The sequence below is a fragment of the Vidua macroura genome, chromosome 3 (genome assembly GCF_024509145.1).
Source record: "Vidua macroura isolate BioBank_ID:100142 chromosome 3, ASM2450914v1, whole genome shotgun sequence".
NCBI classification, from domain to species: domain Eukaryota; kingdom Metazoa; phylum Chordata; class Aves; order Passeriformes; family Viduidae; genus Vidua; species Vidua macroura.
The window spans coordinates 16,748,653-16,761,420 of NC_071573.1; the positions used below are offsets into that span (position 1 = coordinate 16,748,653).

The 12,768-nt window shown below is 36.0% G+C and overlaps 1 protein-coding gene across 1 annotated transcript in view; it reads left to right on the forward strand.

Annotated features, from left to right (window-relative positions):
* AKT3 (AKT serine/threonine kinase 3) overlaps positions 1 to 12,768 on the forward strand; it is a 150,051-nt gene that overhangs the window by 111,370 nt on the left and 25,913 nt on the right. The window contains exons 9-10 of the mRNA XM_053972578.1: positions 31 to 153; positions 1,881 to 2,009. Of these exons, the coding sequence (XP_053828553.1) occupies positions 31 to 153; positions 1,881 to 2,009 (252 nt within the window). The remainder of the gene's footprint in view (positions 1 to 30; positions 154 to 1,880; positions 2,010 to 12,768) is intronic.

The window sequence follows — 12,768 nt, forward strand, 5'->3', positions numbered from 1 at the left end:
ACAATCCTGTCCCTGCTGTTTACCCTGCAGCTGTTTTTCCATTTGTCGAGAGAGCGGGTGTTCTCAGAGGACCGCACACGCTTCTATGGTGCAGAAATTGTCTCTGCCCTGGACTATCTGCATTCTGGGAAGATTGTGTACCGTGATCTCAAGGTAAAAAAAAAGAAAGGAAAAAAAGTAATCAAATTTTTGTTTTTGCAGAGACTATGGGGAAAAACACAAAGTAATTATAAAGTCGCACTGTTCAGAGTTCATGGGGAAAAAAAAAAAAAATCTGTGTTCAGTTTTAAGTTCTATGTGTGCTGGAGGAAGTTGTTTGATATAGTAATCTCTAGATGGGTACATTCCCTGACTTTAATTTGATTATAAAATGAAACAGGATACCGTAGTAGCAACACTTGAAGGAGATTTAAACTTCTGATCCTCATCCTCCCACCCCCTGTCCTGTTACTCATAACTTAACTTAGATTTCAGTACAAATCTCAAATAAAATTCTCAATCCCTTGTTGTCCCCAAACAAGGGAGGTGGTGAATTGGGACAATGTGACTGCATTCTTTTTATCTCAGCAGCCAGGTGTTTCTGTTTGCATTGGGAGCATTTAAAAGAATTCAGAATACTTCAACAGAAAAAGAATTTATTTCAGCATTGATTTAAAAATTATTTTGTCTTTTGTATGTCGGGAAAGATTCCTGTTATTGGAATGTAGTTTGTTTTAGATTTGCCAGCGTATACAGTTGCCAGGTACTCTGTTACACACTATGACCATGTTCTATGGAAAAATAACCTCTGTTTTTAACAGGAACATTTTCTAACTTGTGTAAGAAAAACCTCTAAAGTCCATGATGAGACAGTTTTTTTTCTGTGTCAAGCCTTTAATTTCATGTACAGGAAATTGTGCTTTTCTGTTGTACATGCACAGGAGTGGAATTAATTCATGCAATCAGAAACCCAGGAGAAGGAGGCAATGGTAGGCAAGTTCTGCTCAGGGAGGCAAATAGAAAAAAAAAATACTGGGCTACCTGTTTTTAGCAAAATCTGTTGTAATAATGTGAAATGCTGTGAAATCCTGGGAAAATATAGAATTGTCTGGTCAAGGAAACACACTTAGACTCAACAGGAAATCTATACTTTTGATTGTATTTCAGGCTTTATGCAGAATTACAATGACAAGGCTATGAATGTTTCTATATTGGTATTTTCACTACATGCCTTATAATTAATAAAAAACCAAACCATTTTCTGTTGAGAAAAGTTGTTCAGAATGTTTTCCTTGATTCCTATCTGTATTTTGAGTACAGCTAATTGAAACCTTTTGGGAAAGTGATATTAGCCATTATTCTGAATGCTTTCACATTTCAAAGCAAGGATCATATATTTAAAAAGCAATGCAAAGCATACAGAGGTATAAATTCACAATTTAAGAAGTGTCCTTTGCAAGTAGACAAGAAGGAACCTACGTCAGGGTTTTTTTTATCAGTAGCTGCCATGTCCCAAATTCTGTCTATTATTTAAAAGGTTCTGGAAGTTGGAGGTATTTTAAGGATTTATGGATACAGGCTGTTTCATGACAGTACGGAAAGTAAAAGGTATCTTGATCAGTGGCTGTCATGTTAGACCAAAGGAAACCTCTGAAGCCATTGACCTGAAATTTACTATTTTAAACTGCATTTAAGTATTAACTAATTATGTAATTTTTGTGGCAGTAAAGACTGTTAAATGCTGTAATATAGTAGATGCGGTATTTTTTTTTAAATTACAAAATAATTACATTCTGTTGCAAGGAATAACTCTGTTTTTTTTTTTTTTACAAAATTGATGTAATGCATCAATCTGTCCTGTTAAGAAATACTAAGGGAATATTTTTCTCCCCAACACACAGTTAGAAAATCTAATGTTGGATAAAGATGGACACATTAAAATTACAGATTTTGGACTTTGCAAAGAAGGAATCACAGACGCAGCAACTATGAAAACATTCTGTGGTACTCCAGAATACCTGGCACCTGAGGTATGATTTAGAATATTTTCTTATAATACTGTATAAAATGTTTCTTTTCAATTTAATTTTAGACTGACAGTCTGCCCAATTAATACTCTATAGCTGTTATCCAGAATGGAATGTGCTGCTATTCTTTGTGGTGATTGTATATATATTAATGCTCTGCTTCTTAGTGTTTAAAAAGACCTCTAACGTGCATTTTCCTTCTTATGTTTGCCTTCCTCTGTTAAAGTTTTTATCTTCCAATGATTTCTTCAAAAATAATCTTCCATCTGTCTGTCACTTGGAACATATGATCCTGGTTAACTGAGCTGTATAACTAGCATTTATATAGCCTTAGTGGAGGCGAGGGGGAATAGGAAGGTACTGATTTTGATGGGTTTTATCTGAATTCCCCTGTTGCAAGGAGAGGGAGTTGAAATTTTAGATATTTCTGCTAAAAGCAGTTGAGTGTATCAACCTTAGAACTGGTTGAGGTGGGCACCAAAACTGGCTGTTTCCTAGCATGAGAGCAGAAGAGGCATCCAAGAGGATGCTACCCCATCTTTCCCAGTAGCTGGCACTCAGAGTGCCAAGCATCACACTCCATAGAGGTTGATAAAAAGATGGACATCAAGACATTGCTTTGGTTCCTCTTGCAGGAACTCTGGTTGGAGCTCTGGTTTGGCCACTTGAGAATCTATTGTGGAAGCTCAAGTCATCCAAATGATCTTCTCCATTATTATTAGTGCTGACAGCTCTGCCACTGGTGCCTGCTGAGAAAAGGCAAGGGAAGCACCACCAAGATTGTGTTTTGGCCCTGCTGGCTTCAGTCAACAGTACTGATTGTGGTGCTCAGAAATGTCACTCTGCCTCTCCTCAGGGGCTGCCAAATACAGCTCCAGTACTGATATGAAAGGCAGCCTAATTTTCCCTTAATGCTAAGGATTCTGTGGATGCTGAATTAACCCTTATTTCCACTCTTGTCAGCATTCAAGATTTCTAATTGACATAGTGCACACCTCATATTGAGATAACTTTCTAGTCAACCTAAAGGGCTTTAAAAGGCCCTTCAGTCCTACCATTTCGTGGGAAACTACCCAGCCTGAAAATTGTCTTTTTTTTTTTTTTTTTGTAGTAATTGTAGTTTCAGTTACAAACTTGGTTTTCTCAATGCCTTTTGCACCATTGTTTGAGGCATAGAGTCCTGCTCACTATTCCATCTTTTTGCAAAAACTAGGTTGCAGATGCTCCAACAGTAAAAGAGGGAAGTAGATAAGACAGATGACGGCATCTTTCCTCCTTGCATGACAGTCTCTGAGTTGAAGGTATCTTTGTGGATTGATACAGAATTATTACTCAGGGCAGTTTCAGAATTACTCTTGATCAGTAAATAAGCCTACCTGTTGCTGCATTTTCCTCACAGACCTTCTGTTTCTGAGATCAAAATAGTCCTTCTCACCCTCTGTTGAAAAGACTCTTTCACCTCACATTGATAGAGCCTAACCTCTGGTATAGGACCTGACACTGACTGTGTAGACAATTAGGAGGTCCAGAAAAATGCCCCTGTCCATGCAGAGATCAAATAGATGATGTGCCACAGGAAAAAAAACAAAAAAACAAAAAAACAAAAAAACCTGTAATGAACTTGCCAGGTTAGAGTCAATTTTCATCTGTGGAGATAGAATTCTGGACCATCACTGATTTATCATTTGTGGAACCCATATGGAAGTTAATGTGTACCTTCACCACACACTGAGCTGTTCAGGGTATGCAGGGCTTCTGGCTAAGTGGTCCATAGGTGCACCCGCTTTCTATTCTCCTCTCCTAGCCCTGTTATCCAACACCAGTTTTCTATGATTTAAAGTAAATTAAAATAGCATTAACTGTGTTCATCTTGAATCACTATGTGCTAAGCATAAAATACAGTAGGGATATGAACACATCCTCTAGGAAGAAAATAGTTGCCACTGCCAAATAGCAGGGCTTATATTTGTTAACAGTACAGATGTACATTTGTCACACTTATTGAAGAATGAGCAAGTAACTTTTTGTTTGTGAAATTTTATAGTGTTTTGAGAATAATTTGGTTGTATAATAGTGAAATTACCCTTATCATCTGCTGTAGAACTAACACAAGCCTAATTTTTTTGTGTGTGTTTAAGTGTAGTGTTAATAGTTAATAACTCCCTCAGCTGTAAGAATCTGTGATATTCCCCATTTGAAAAGTATAAAATAGGTTACAATTTCTCACTTGGTCATTTTTCAGGACAAAGAGACTATTTTTTAAAAGTCTGTTTCCATTGTTATTCTTCAAAGTAAGCTGTCACATTAGAGATCATTGTGGTGTCAGAAAATATTCGTAGATCCAATGAGAAAAAGATGAATTATGATCCCATTTAGGTAATGCTTCTTTTGCAGTTTTGGAGTGGCAAAGGCAGGACAGGACCACATGTCTTTCACAGGCAGTGTCACTTGCTTAAAAAAGAAAGAATAAAACTGAGGAAAAGACTTGTAAATATACCTGTGAGTCTTTTAAAAGCAGTTTGGATTTTGATAGTTTTCAGTTGACTCTCAAGGATGAGACCTGCTAATAAAGGTACAGACTCCCTTTAATAGAACATTCAGGAAATGAAGCTACTTGGGCAGAGAAGTAAAATTTCTTTGGGGTCTGATCATTTATAAGGATGCTTCCTTGGATGAGGTAACAGTTTCTAGATCTCTATATTTCAGTTCAAGTTCCTAGAACTAAGTGCACAATCTTTGTTATAGGAGAGCAGTCAAATGTGGTACTAAGTTTTGGTGTCTTGGGAGAGACAAGCTTTAAATACCAGAAATTACTTTTGAAGTTTTAAATCATTCTAATAACAGAAGAGAAGTTGTTTTGACTCTGAACAAGTCTGTAAGGGACTTCATGGATGTCATTCAAATGACTCTTAAAAGATGTAGATGATCAATGGTGTGTAGGTCTATTCTAATAACAGGGAAAATGGAAGGATATAATAATGTTTCATTGGCATAAAATACAGATTAGGTGGATGAATATGTATAAAAATGGTTCATATGTACAGATTAGATGGATACATTCCTATAAGAACAGTTGCATTTTATTTAAAAAAGCAAACTATTTCTATATAGTTTATGCAGTTACAGTCACTCAAGGGTATGTGACAACAAACAAGAAAGGAGCAGATTTGTAGCCTTTACCCCTAGACAGAAGATATGCATGTCCTGTAACTTATTTTAAAGTAAGACCAATGAGGATTAGGGAGATATTAAGATCAATACAATTATACAATGCTTATTTGGCCAGCTTTTTTTTAGTGATTGTTCTTTTAAAAATGGGAGTGAGAGAGAGATCATGTGTAATCAATTATTTCCCTGAGTTTTATCTCAGAGGAGTGAAAGCTAGAACTCTTATCAAGAGGCAGCTGCTGTCTCTCTTCACACTGCACGTAATTTCTTACTTATAGCTGTTCCTCTTAGGAAGGATATGGGTTTGATATAATCTAGAACCTGGTCATCAAAGTTCAGTGACTGAATTTCAGCAAGGGCAAGCAGGCATGCTTATAACAAGAAAACCCAAACTTTTCCATGTTTTCAGGAATTGAAGTGAATTTTCTAAGAGTGTTTCGGTACATACAGATTACAAAAAGCTGACAGTAGAGTCAGAAAAAGCATTTTTCTCACTTGTGCAGCTATACATTTATTTTTGTTCTTTTAACAGCTGCTTGGAGTGGATAAGGACATTTGCCAAAGGCAGTCTGATAATATTTTGGAGCAAGACTATGATGATCTACCACATAACTTGTCTCATACGAGTTGAAGCTAAGTGCTGTGTGTGCTGGCAGGGAGGGAACTACTGAAATGCACTGAGACAGGCTAACAACGGGGATGGATGTTTCTGTTTTTTTGCAGGCATCCTGACAAAGCATTGTTCTTAACAGGGATTTTAATGCAGGTAGAAGTTGCAATGCCAGTGTTAAAGAAGAGCTCCTTAAAGTGCTGGGAAAAGCAGGAAGGCACTTGTTTGCAAACAGCTTGATGAAAGCACTCAACACTGTGGGTAAACTGAGGCAGGCCAGTTGAGAGAGATCAGCCAAGGTGAGGATGTTAAAACTTCAGCTCACTCCACTACAGAGAAAATGAAGGTGCATGGGTAGTTTAGCTGAAGCCTTTTCCCCTTCTTTCCCCTTTTTCTCCCTCTTCCCCCTTTTTCCCTTTTCTTATGCGGTAGAGAAAAGAATTCGAGTACACTGAAGGAGGATAGTAAGGGAAGCTAATAGGAGGGAAAGGGAATGAATGAAATGAATGTAATGATGTCACAGGCAGATTGATAGATGAGAAAATACAGATTAGAGGTTAGAATTTTTTTTTACGGGGAAAAATGTGATTTAGGGTAGGAAAGAGAGTTTGGACTAAAGATGATTATGTTATTTTGTTTATCTTTTCTAAGTAGGAGCTGATAAGGTGTGTTGCAGGGAGACACAAATGGCAGGAGGAATTGATGAGAAACTTTAAACTGAAGAGAAGCTTACTGAAGAGTTGTTTGGTTAGGAATACAGAGGAAGTGAAGGACAGAACAATTTTTGTCGTGACTTATGCAATTTTCTTTTAATCTCCTTGTCTGTTAAATTTCATTTGAATTTGAAGATAATTGAGGCATCAAAGTAATGTGCCTTTTGAAGTTCTATGCAACTTTTTATAAATAATAGGTATGTGCCATTATTTTCCACCTCTAGAACTAGTGGAAAAGGGATTTGTGGAAATGGCATAAATTAAGGGAAAGCTGCTGTTAAGGTGTTGCAACATGGATATGCATTCACAAGGTTTTAAGACAGGTGTGAACCTCTAAGACTTGGAGAAAAAGAGATGGTGGAAAAGAAACTTTATGTTGAGCTCAGTTTTCCATTGTGCTCTAGGAGGGCAAGTTCTCACTAATATTTTGTTACCTCTGGTAAGCACTAATGGAAGATTGATTGTTAGGGTTTACTTAGGGGAAGGGGCAGGTCTTGTTTTTATTGTGCTTCTTTTTATTTTGGTCACTTTCTTTAATGTTAACTCTTTCTTTAGAGGAAGGATAATGAGACACTCTTACCAAATTGTCTGCATTGATAAAAAACATACTGGTGTTCTGGTTCATATGGTTTTGCTGAAGACCTGATAGGCCTGTAGTGGTGCTACTCTAAAAAGATGGAAAAAATTTCTGTATGAAATTCTCATAAAGTGAGGTTAATGCATTTTTAGAGGATTGGAGGTAAGTTTTTTTTCTCCAACTTTAGTCTTGTTTTGTTCTTTTCCGGTGAAAACTGTATTGGGAAGTGCATTTACAAGCAGAAATGCTGTGTCATAGCATTAGTGTCCTGGAAACAGACACTTCCATCATTCAGCTTTTGCGCTGTGATGGCATTTTCCAATTACTCTTCACCTAAACCTAGAAGCAGTATCTGCTGCATGGTAAAGGAATTGCATTGTATTTCCATGCATTTCTACTCTTGGCTTAGTGTCTTTGCTTCTCCAGGCATTTTCTATGAGATTTCTTACACCCTTGTAAATATGAGAGTCTTTTATCCTTGTCCTGTGGTAGCTTGGAGAGAAGACTCAGGCTGTGCCTGTCCAGAAGTAGGCTTCTTGCAGCATCTTATCCTGTGCCTCAGGCAACATTGTGCAGACAGACTTAGTCAAGAGGGACGTGTGAACTTGTGTGGATATATTTCTGGGTTTTGTTCCTCTCTTTCAATACAATCTTTTTAGTGCTGAGCTAATTATGTAGTCTCAGTTTTACTGTTGAGTTAGAGTACCTGATCAACTTTCCAACTGTAAAACAGTTTGAAAATCAAATGTAGCTTACATGCAAGACCCAACAAAATTAGAAGTGTTAAGTACGTTTTGGCAGTTCACTTTTATTATGCCCAGTCCTCAAATGTACCAGCAGACAATCATCTGAATGTTAGTTATTTTTCACATGCTTATGTGATCACACAAAAAGTACATGCTAAAAAGAAGCAGATGGTGACAGATGGGGAAGGTTGAATAAGGTGGTTTTGGAAACCTAGAAAAATGCACTTCTGTAATAGTGTAAAAATAAAAATTCTTTGATCGCCAAGTTAGAATGAACAAAATAGAGTGCCCTCCCCACCACCACCCCCCCGCCCCGAGAAAAAAACTCAATCCAAAACTTTACTGATTAAAAGAAATGGAACCCATGAGTGTTCAATATGTATTTAGCAAAGTATGTTGTATAGTGTTGTTTTGTCCAAGGATAGAACATTAATTTTTATCAGCCAGAGACTTAGAAAGGTGGTAGTTTTACTCTTTCTTTCTTTTAAAATGATGAATTCAAATCAATTGTGTTCCATGCTCAAAGAATGCTGTCAAAAAGGTCATTCTTTATAATAATACATTGGCAGTGTTGCAGGTTATGATAATATTTTTCTTCTATGTCACAAAAAGCTTTTAACTGTCTTATTGTAATGGTAAATAAATTACATGTATAATGAGGATATCTGTAGGACCAGAGCTAATTTGTAACAGGCAGCACTACCTCTTTCTCATACAAGCAAATGCAAAGCTAAGTAAATAGAGAAGGTCCAGTCAACAACAAAAAAACCATCTTTTGTGTGGACCCCATCTAAGGACGTGCCTTACTATGAGGGTTCAAGGTTTGCTTATTCATTTGCATTAATTTAATTAAATCTCAACATTTGTATCTATTGAGTTATATTAAAAAAAAAAGTTTCTTTTAAAAAATTTCAATGATGAGATAGATTTTATTCCATAAAATAATAAAGTATCTAACCTGATGAATATTAATTGCCAAGTCTTCTATGAACACTGATGAAATGATTATTTTTTCTTTTTGTATTTCAAAAAGAAAAAGTAGGTGTTTTTCTTAACTTACAGTGTGAGGTGTTACTGTTTCCTGGTGAAGCAGAATGCTCTGCTTAAAAACCAAAAAGCCTCAAGTTCTGATAACCTGTTGTGATTTTCTTGAAAGTATAGCTAGTTTGCTCAGTACCTGAACAGTGTAGTTATGCTGTTGTGTTTTGCTTGACTGATTTTTCTTTTGGCTTCAGAAGGATAGTTGAAATTTTTCTCTGTGTTAACCTAGATGCTTCACGCAGAATCTGATTCTTAGCAGAAGCACAATAGAATTTATTTCACCTGTGGAAGAGTGGTTTAGTGTTGGCTTGTGCTCTTGAACAGCTGTCTGTTGTATATTTGGCAACATTTTGTTTCTGAGTGAGGACCAGTGAAGGGGGGGTGAGGAGAAATAGCATCTATGCCTGAAAATATTTTCCCTTCTGATTTATGGGAGATTCACAATGTGGAATTTTCTCTTTACACTAGAGTTCCAAGCCCCAGATTATTTTTTTTTTACATTGTGAGGAAATGAAAATGCAAGAAGTTGTTTTACCTTGAAGTGCTCAGATCTCATGAAAATTCAAATTTGGTCTTTTTTTTTGGTTTGGTTATCACTTATCATGTTTTAGTGTCCCACATTCTGTCATCTTACGATCCTAAGTCATCAAAAATGTTGGTGACTTGAATTTCAGCACTTTTGTCAGTTTGGTATTGCCAGTGGGCCCTGAGATGAAAATGATGAAAGGTAGACAAGGCAGGGTATCCAGAGCAGAACATAATTTATTGGCAATAACTGCTACCAAGATCAAAACCTGGGGAGCATTTAGATGAAGGTAGGAAAGCATTGCTTTGTTACACAGACAGAAGAATTGCTGCAACATCAGATAAATTAGCACAAAAATTAGATTTTCTCCTGGAAGCAGATAACCAATAATGTAAAAAGAATTTGCATTTTCATGCTACTTGGGTAATCTCACCAGTGACAAAAATCAGTTGTCCACATGCAGTATCAGACTTCTCAAGGGAAAAGATATGAAAATACGCAAAAATAATGAAACAAACCAAATACTAGAAAAGAAGTTAGCTCAACACTGCCCATAAACAAACTTTTGTATTCAAACCAGAACTTTAAAGCAGAGAGCAATTGTCTAATAAAACACAATTTTTTTGGTAAAAAAAAAAGTATGATAATTCTTATAAAAACTGTCTCAAGAACATTGCTTGAAACTTTTTGATCAATAGAAATGTTATTTCCATCTCAGAAAAAGCCTTTAGTTTTTCTGAAAGTAATGAAGCATAAACAAAAGCTGAACAAATGCATTTCAGCATCAGTAAATATTAAAAATAATTTCAGGAAGAAAGAGCAAGTAGAAAGACATATCATAGTATTATCATTATTTATTATTTCTTACACATCTTGCATCTTATGGCAGTGTATGTTTTAAAGACTACTGCTAGTGCAGAGATAATTAATACAGATATGAGCAGGTCTGCAGATTTTCTTCTAATGGTAGAGTGGGTAGAGTTATGAGAGACAAGTGCCATCTTTTTGTAGACTAAAATGATATTTTGCTTTTATTTGCTGCCCTTTTATGAAAGGTGTCTTTTGAGGCGTCTTTTTAATGTTGTGTGGTTGTTTTCTTGGCTTTTTTTTTTCCAGTGTTACCACTGATTTCTTACAGCCTTTGTTAGTATACTCTTTTTCATGTGAAGTAACATAACTACTTCTTTCTCTTATTTTATTTTTATTTTTAATTTTGAATTCTACTGAAATCTGTCTCTTCTAGGAGGTTAAATGCATTAATTATTATTGCATGCTCTTTACCCTAGGAAGCTTTGCTTAGTTCACATTTGTACCAGAGTATGCTGTTTCTGATACAGCACATGTGCCAGCAAACAAATAAAAATTTAGTTTGCTATATATTTTTTAAGGGTACATAACACAAAACTAAGTGAGATGGGCAAAATCTCAAATACAAAAATGTAATAGGAAGATAGTTTACATTAGGGCCAGAAATAAAAAAAAAAGTGCAAACTAGATACAAAATGGAGAAAAACTACCTGCAAAAATTAGAGCAGTGGAAAATCTCAACTGTGTATTTCCCAGGGTATCTGTAACCTTGACATTTTGTCTTTTCAGCTGTGTATAATAAAACCAGTAAGAATTAATTTAAGTGGTTTTTTCACTATTGATGCAGCAACACTTCACTTTTCATACCGAGTTACTGTTATAGTAACTGAATTGTATAATTCTTGGTGAACATGCACTTCTGCAGGATGGATTTTTGTATATCTGGGTAAAAGTCTGTGTCTATAAAGAAGTGTACATTACCTTTGTTTGTTAGTGTTAGATTGTAAACTTTCTCATTGTTGTAGTTGCTACCACAATTGATAGACAGTTCTAGCAAATACACTTTCTAACTTCTGATGAAGAATACATGGGTGAATATTTGTTAACAGACCAACAAATATAGCAATAAAAATGTGTGAAGGGTTACCAGGAATGCTTAAGGAACATACACTCCACCTGAACTGTAAGGTTAATTGAAAACAGGTTTTCCCCCCTTAAATTAACAGTACATTGGTGTATCCAAGTTCTCAGTTTTCTTTCACAACATAGGTGTGCAGACAGTTTGTTTAGATGTTTAAATATTTTCCCATCTGTTCTGTCAAAATTATTGATTGAGCAACAAGTTACTGTAGTGTCCTGTCTAAAGGTCTATATCTAATGGATTAGGAGAAACATTAATAGGTCAAAAATGTAATGGCTTTTCCAGTAAGTTGCCTTGATTATCTAGCACAAAGTACGAGTCCAATATTTTCATATTGTTCTTCTAGAGATAAAATTCAGTGCTGACAACCCTTTGTATAGGATTAATGATGAATTTTACAAAGGTTTCCATGCTCAAGGTGACAGCTACATTTGTCTGTGTTTCCAGAGTCCAGAAGTTAGAGCAACTAAATACCATTTAGAGGTGTGTGGGAAATACGGCTCTGGATAGTGTGAATTTCTTCTGTACAACCAAAAATCTTCCAGATGCTGCTCATCAGGGATGTTGTATTTCAAGAAAATGCAATAAAGGCAGGATTAAGGGATTCTCTACATTGAGCTCAGTTTGTCTGAGGTACTCACACCTCGTTCAGTGTTCTGTTATTAGTAAAGTATAGGAGAACTCTAGTTTCCACCTGGGTCAAGTGGAAGTACGTGACTGACTTACAGTGGTCACAGACTTCACCCATTATACTGCTGGCTCACCTCCTAAAAAATTTATTTTCACAGAAACTTGTAAAAGCATTGCATGCGTATGTATCAGCTTCTCTTTGGCATTCGTCTGCTCCCATATCTCTGCCCCAAGCCCTTGTAAATAGGAGTTTGCAGATGTGTCTCAAGCTGTTGCCTCCAGAAAAACCTTTCACCTCTTAGCTACTGAAGCAATAAAGATAATAAAAGATATATTTTTCACTGGTTTTCACCATAAAATTAAATGGACATCAGATTCTGTGGACTGTGTGTTAGGCTCTTAAAGTAGTGAGATGTGTAAAGCGAAGGACCTGGAGATGTACTGACTAGTAAACCTAAAGATTAAAATCTACAGCCACTGGTGAAATAAAGGAACAAGTAAGTTCTGTGGGCTTTGTTTTCTGGGAAAGAGAAAACTTCCAATGGTAGTAACAATCTTTTTTTCAAGTACAAGACAGTGGGCTTCTCAGCATTGGGGAATAGATAAGATAGATAAGATAGTGCTTTTTTTGTCAATAAATGTAAATACAAAAGCGTTTTTCTTCATTGATCTGTAATTACTTGCCAAAAAAATGAATTATTATGTGTAAGGGAAAAACATTATTGAATTACTGTGATCTTAGCAGTCCTGCAGCATGTTTGTATTGTCTTAATCATCACAATGGCAATGGTCTGTGATCTGAA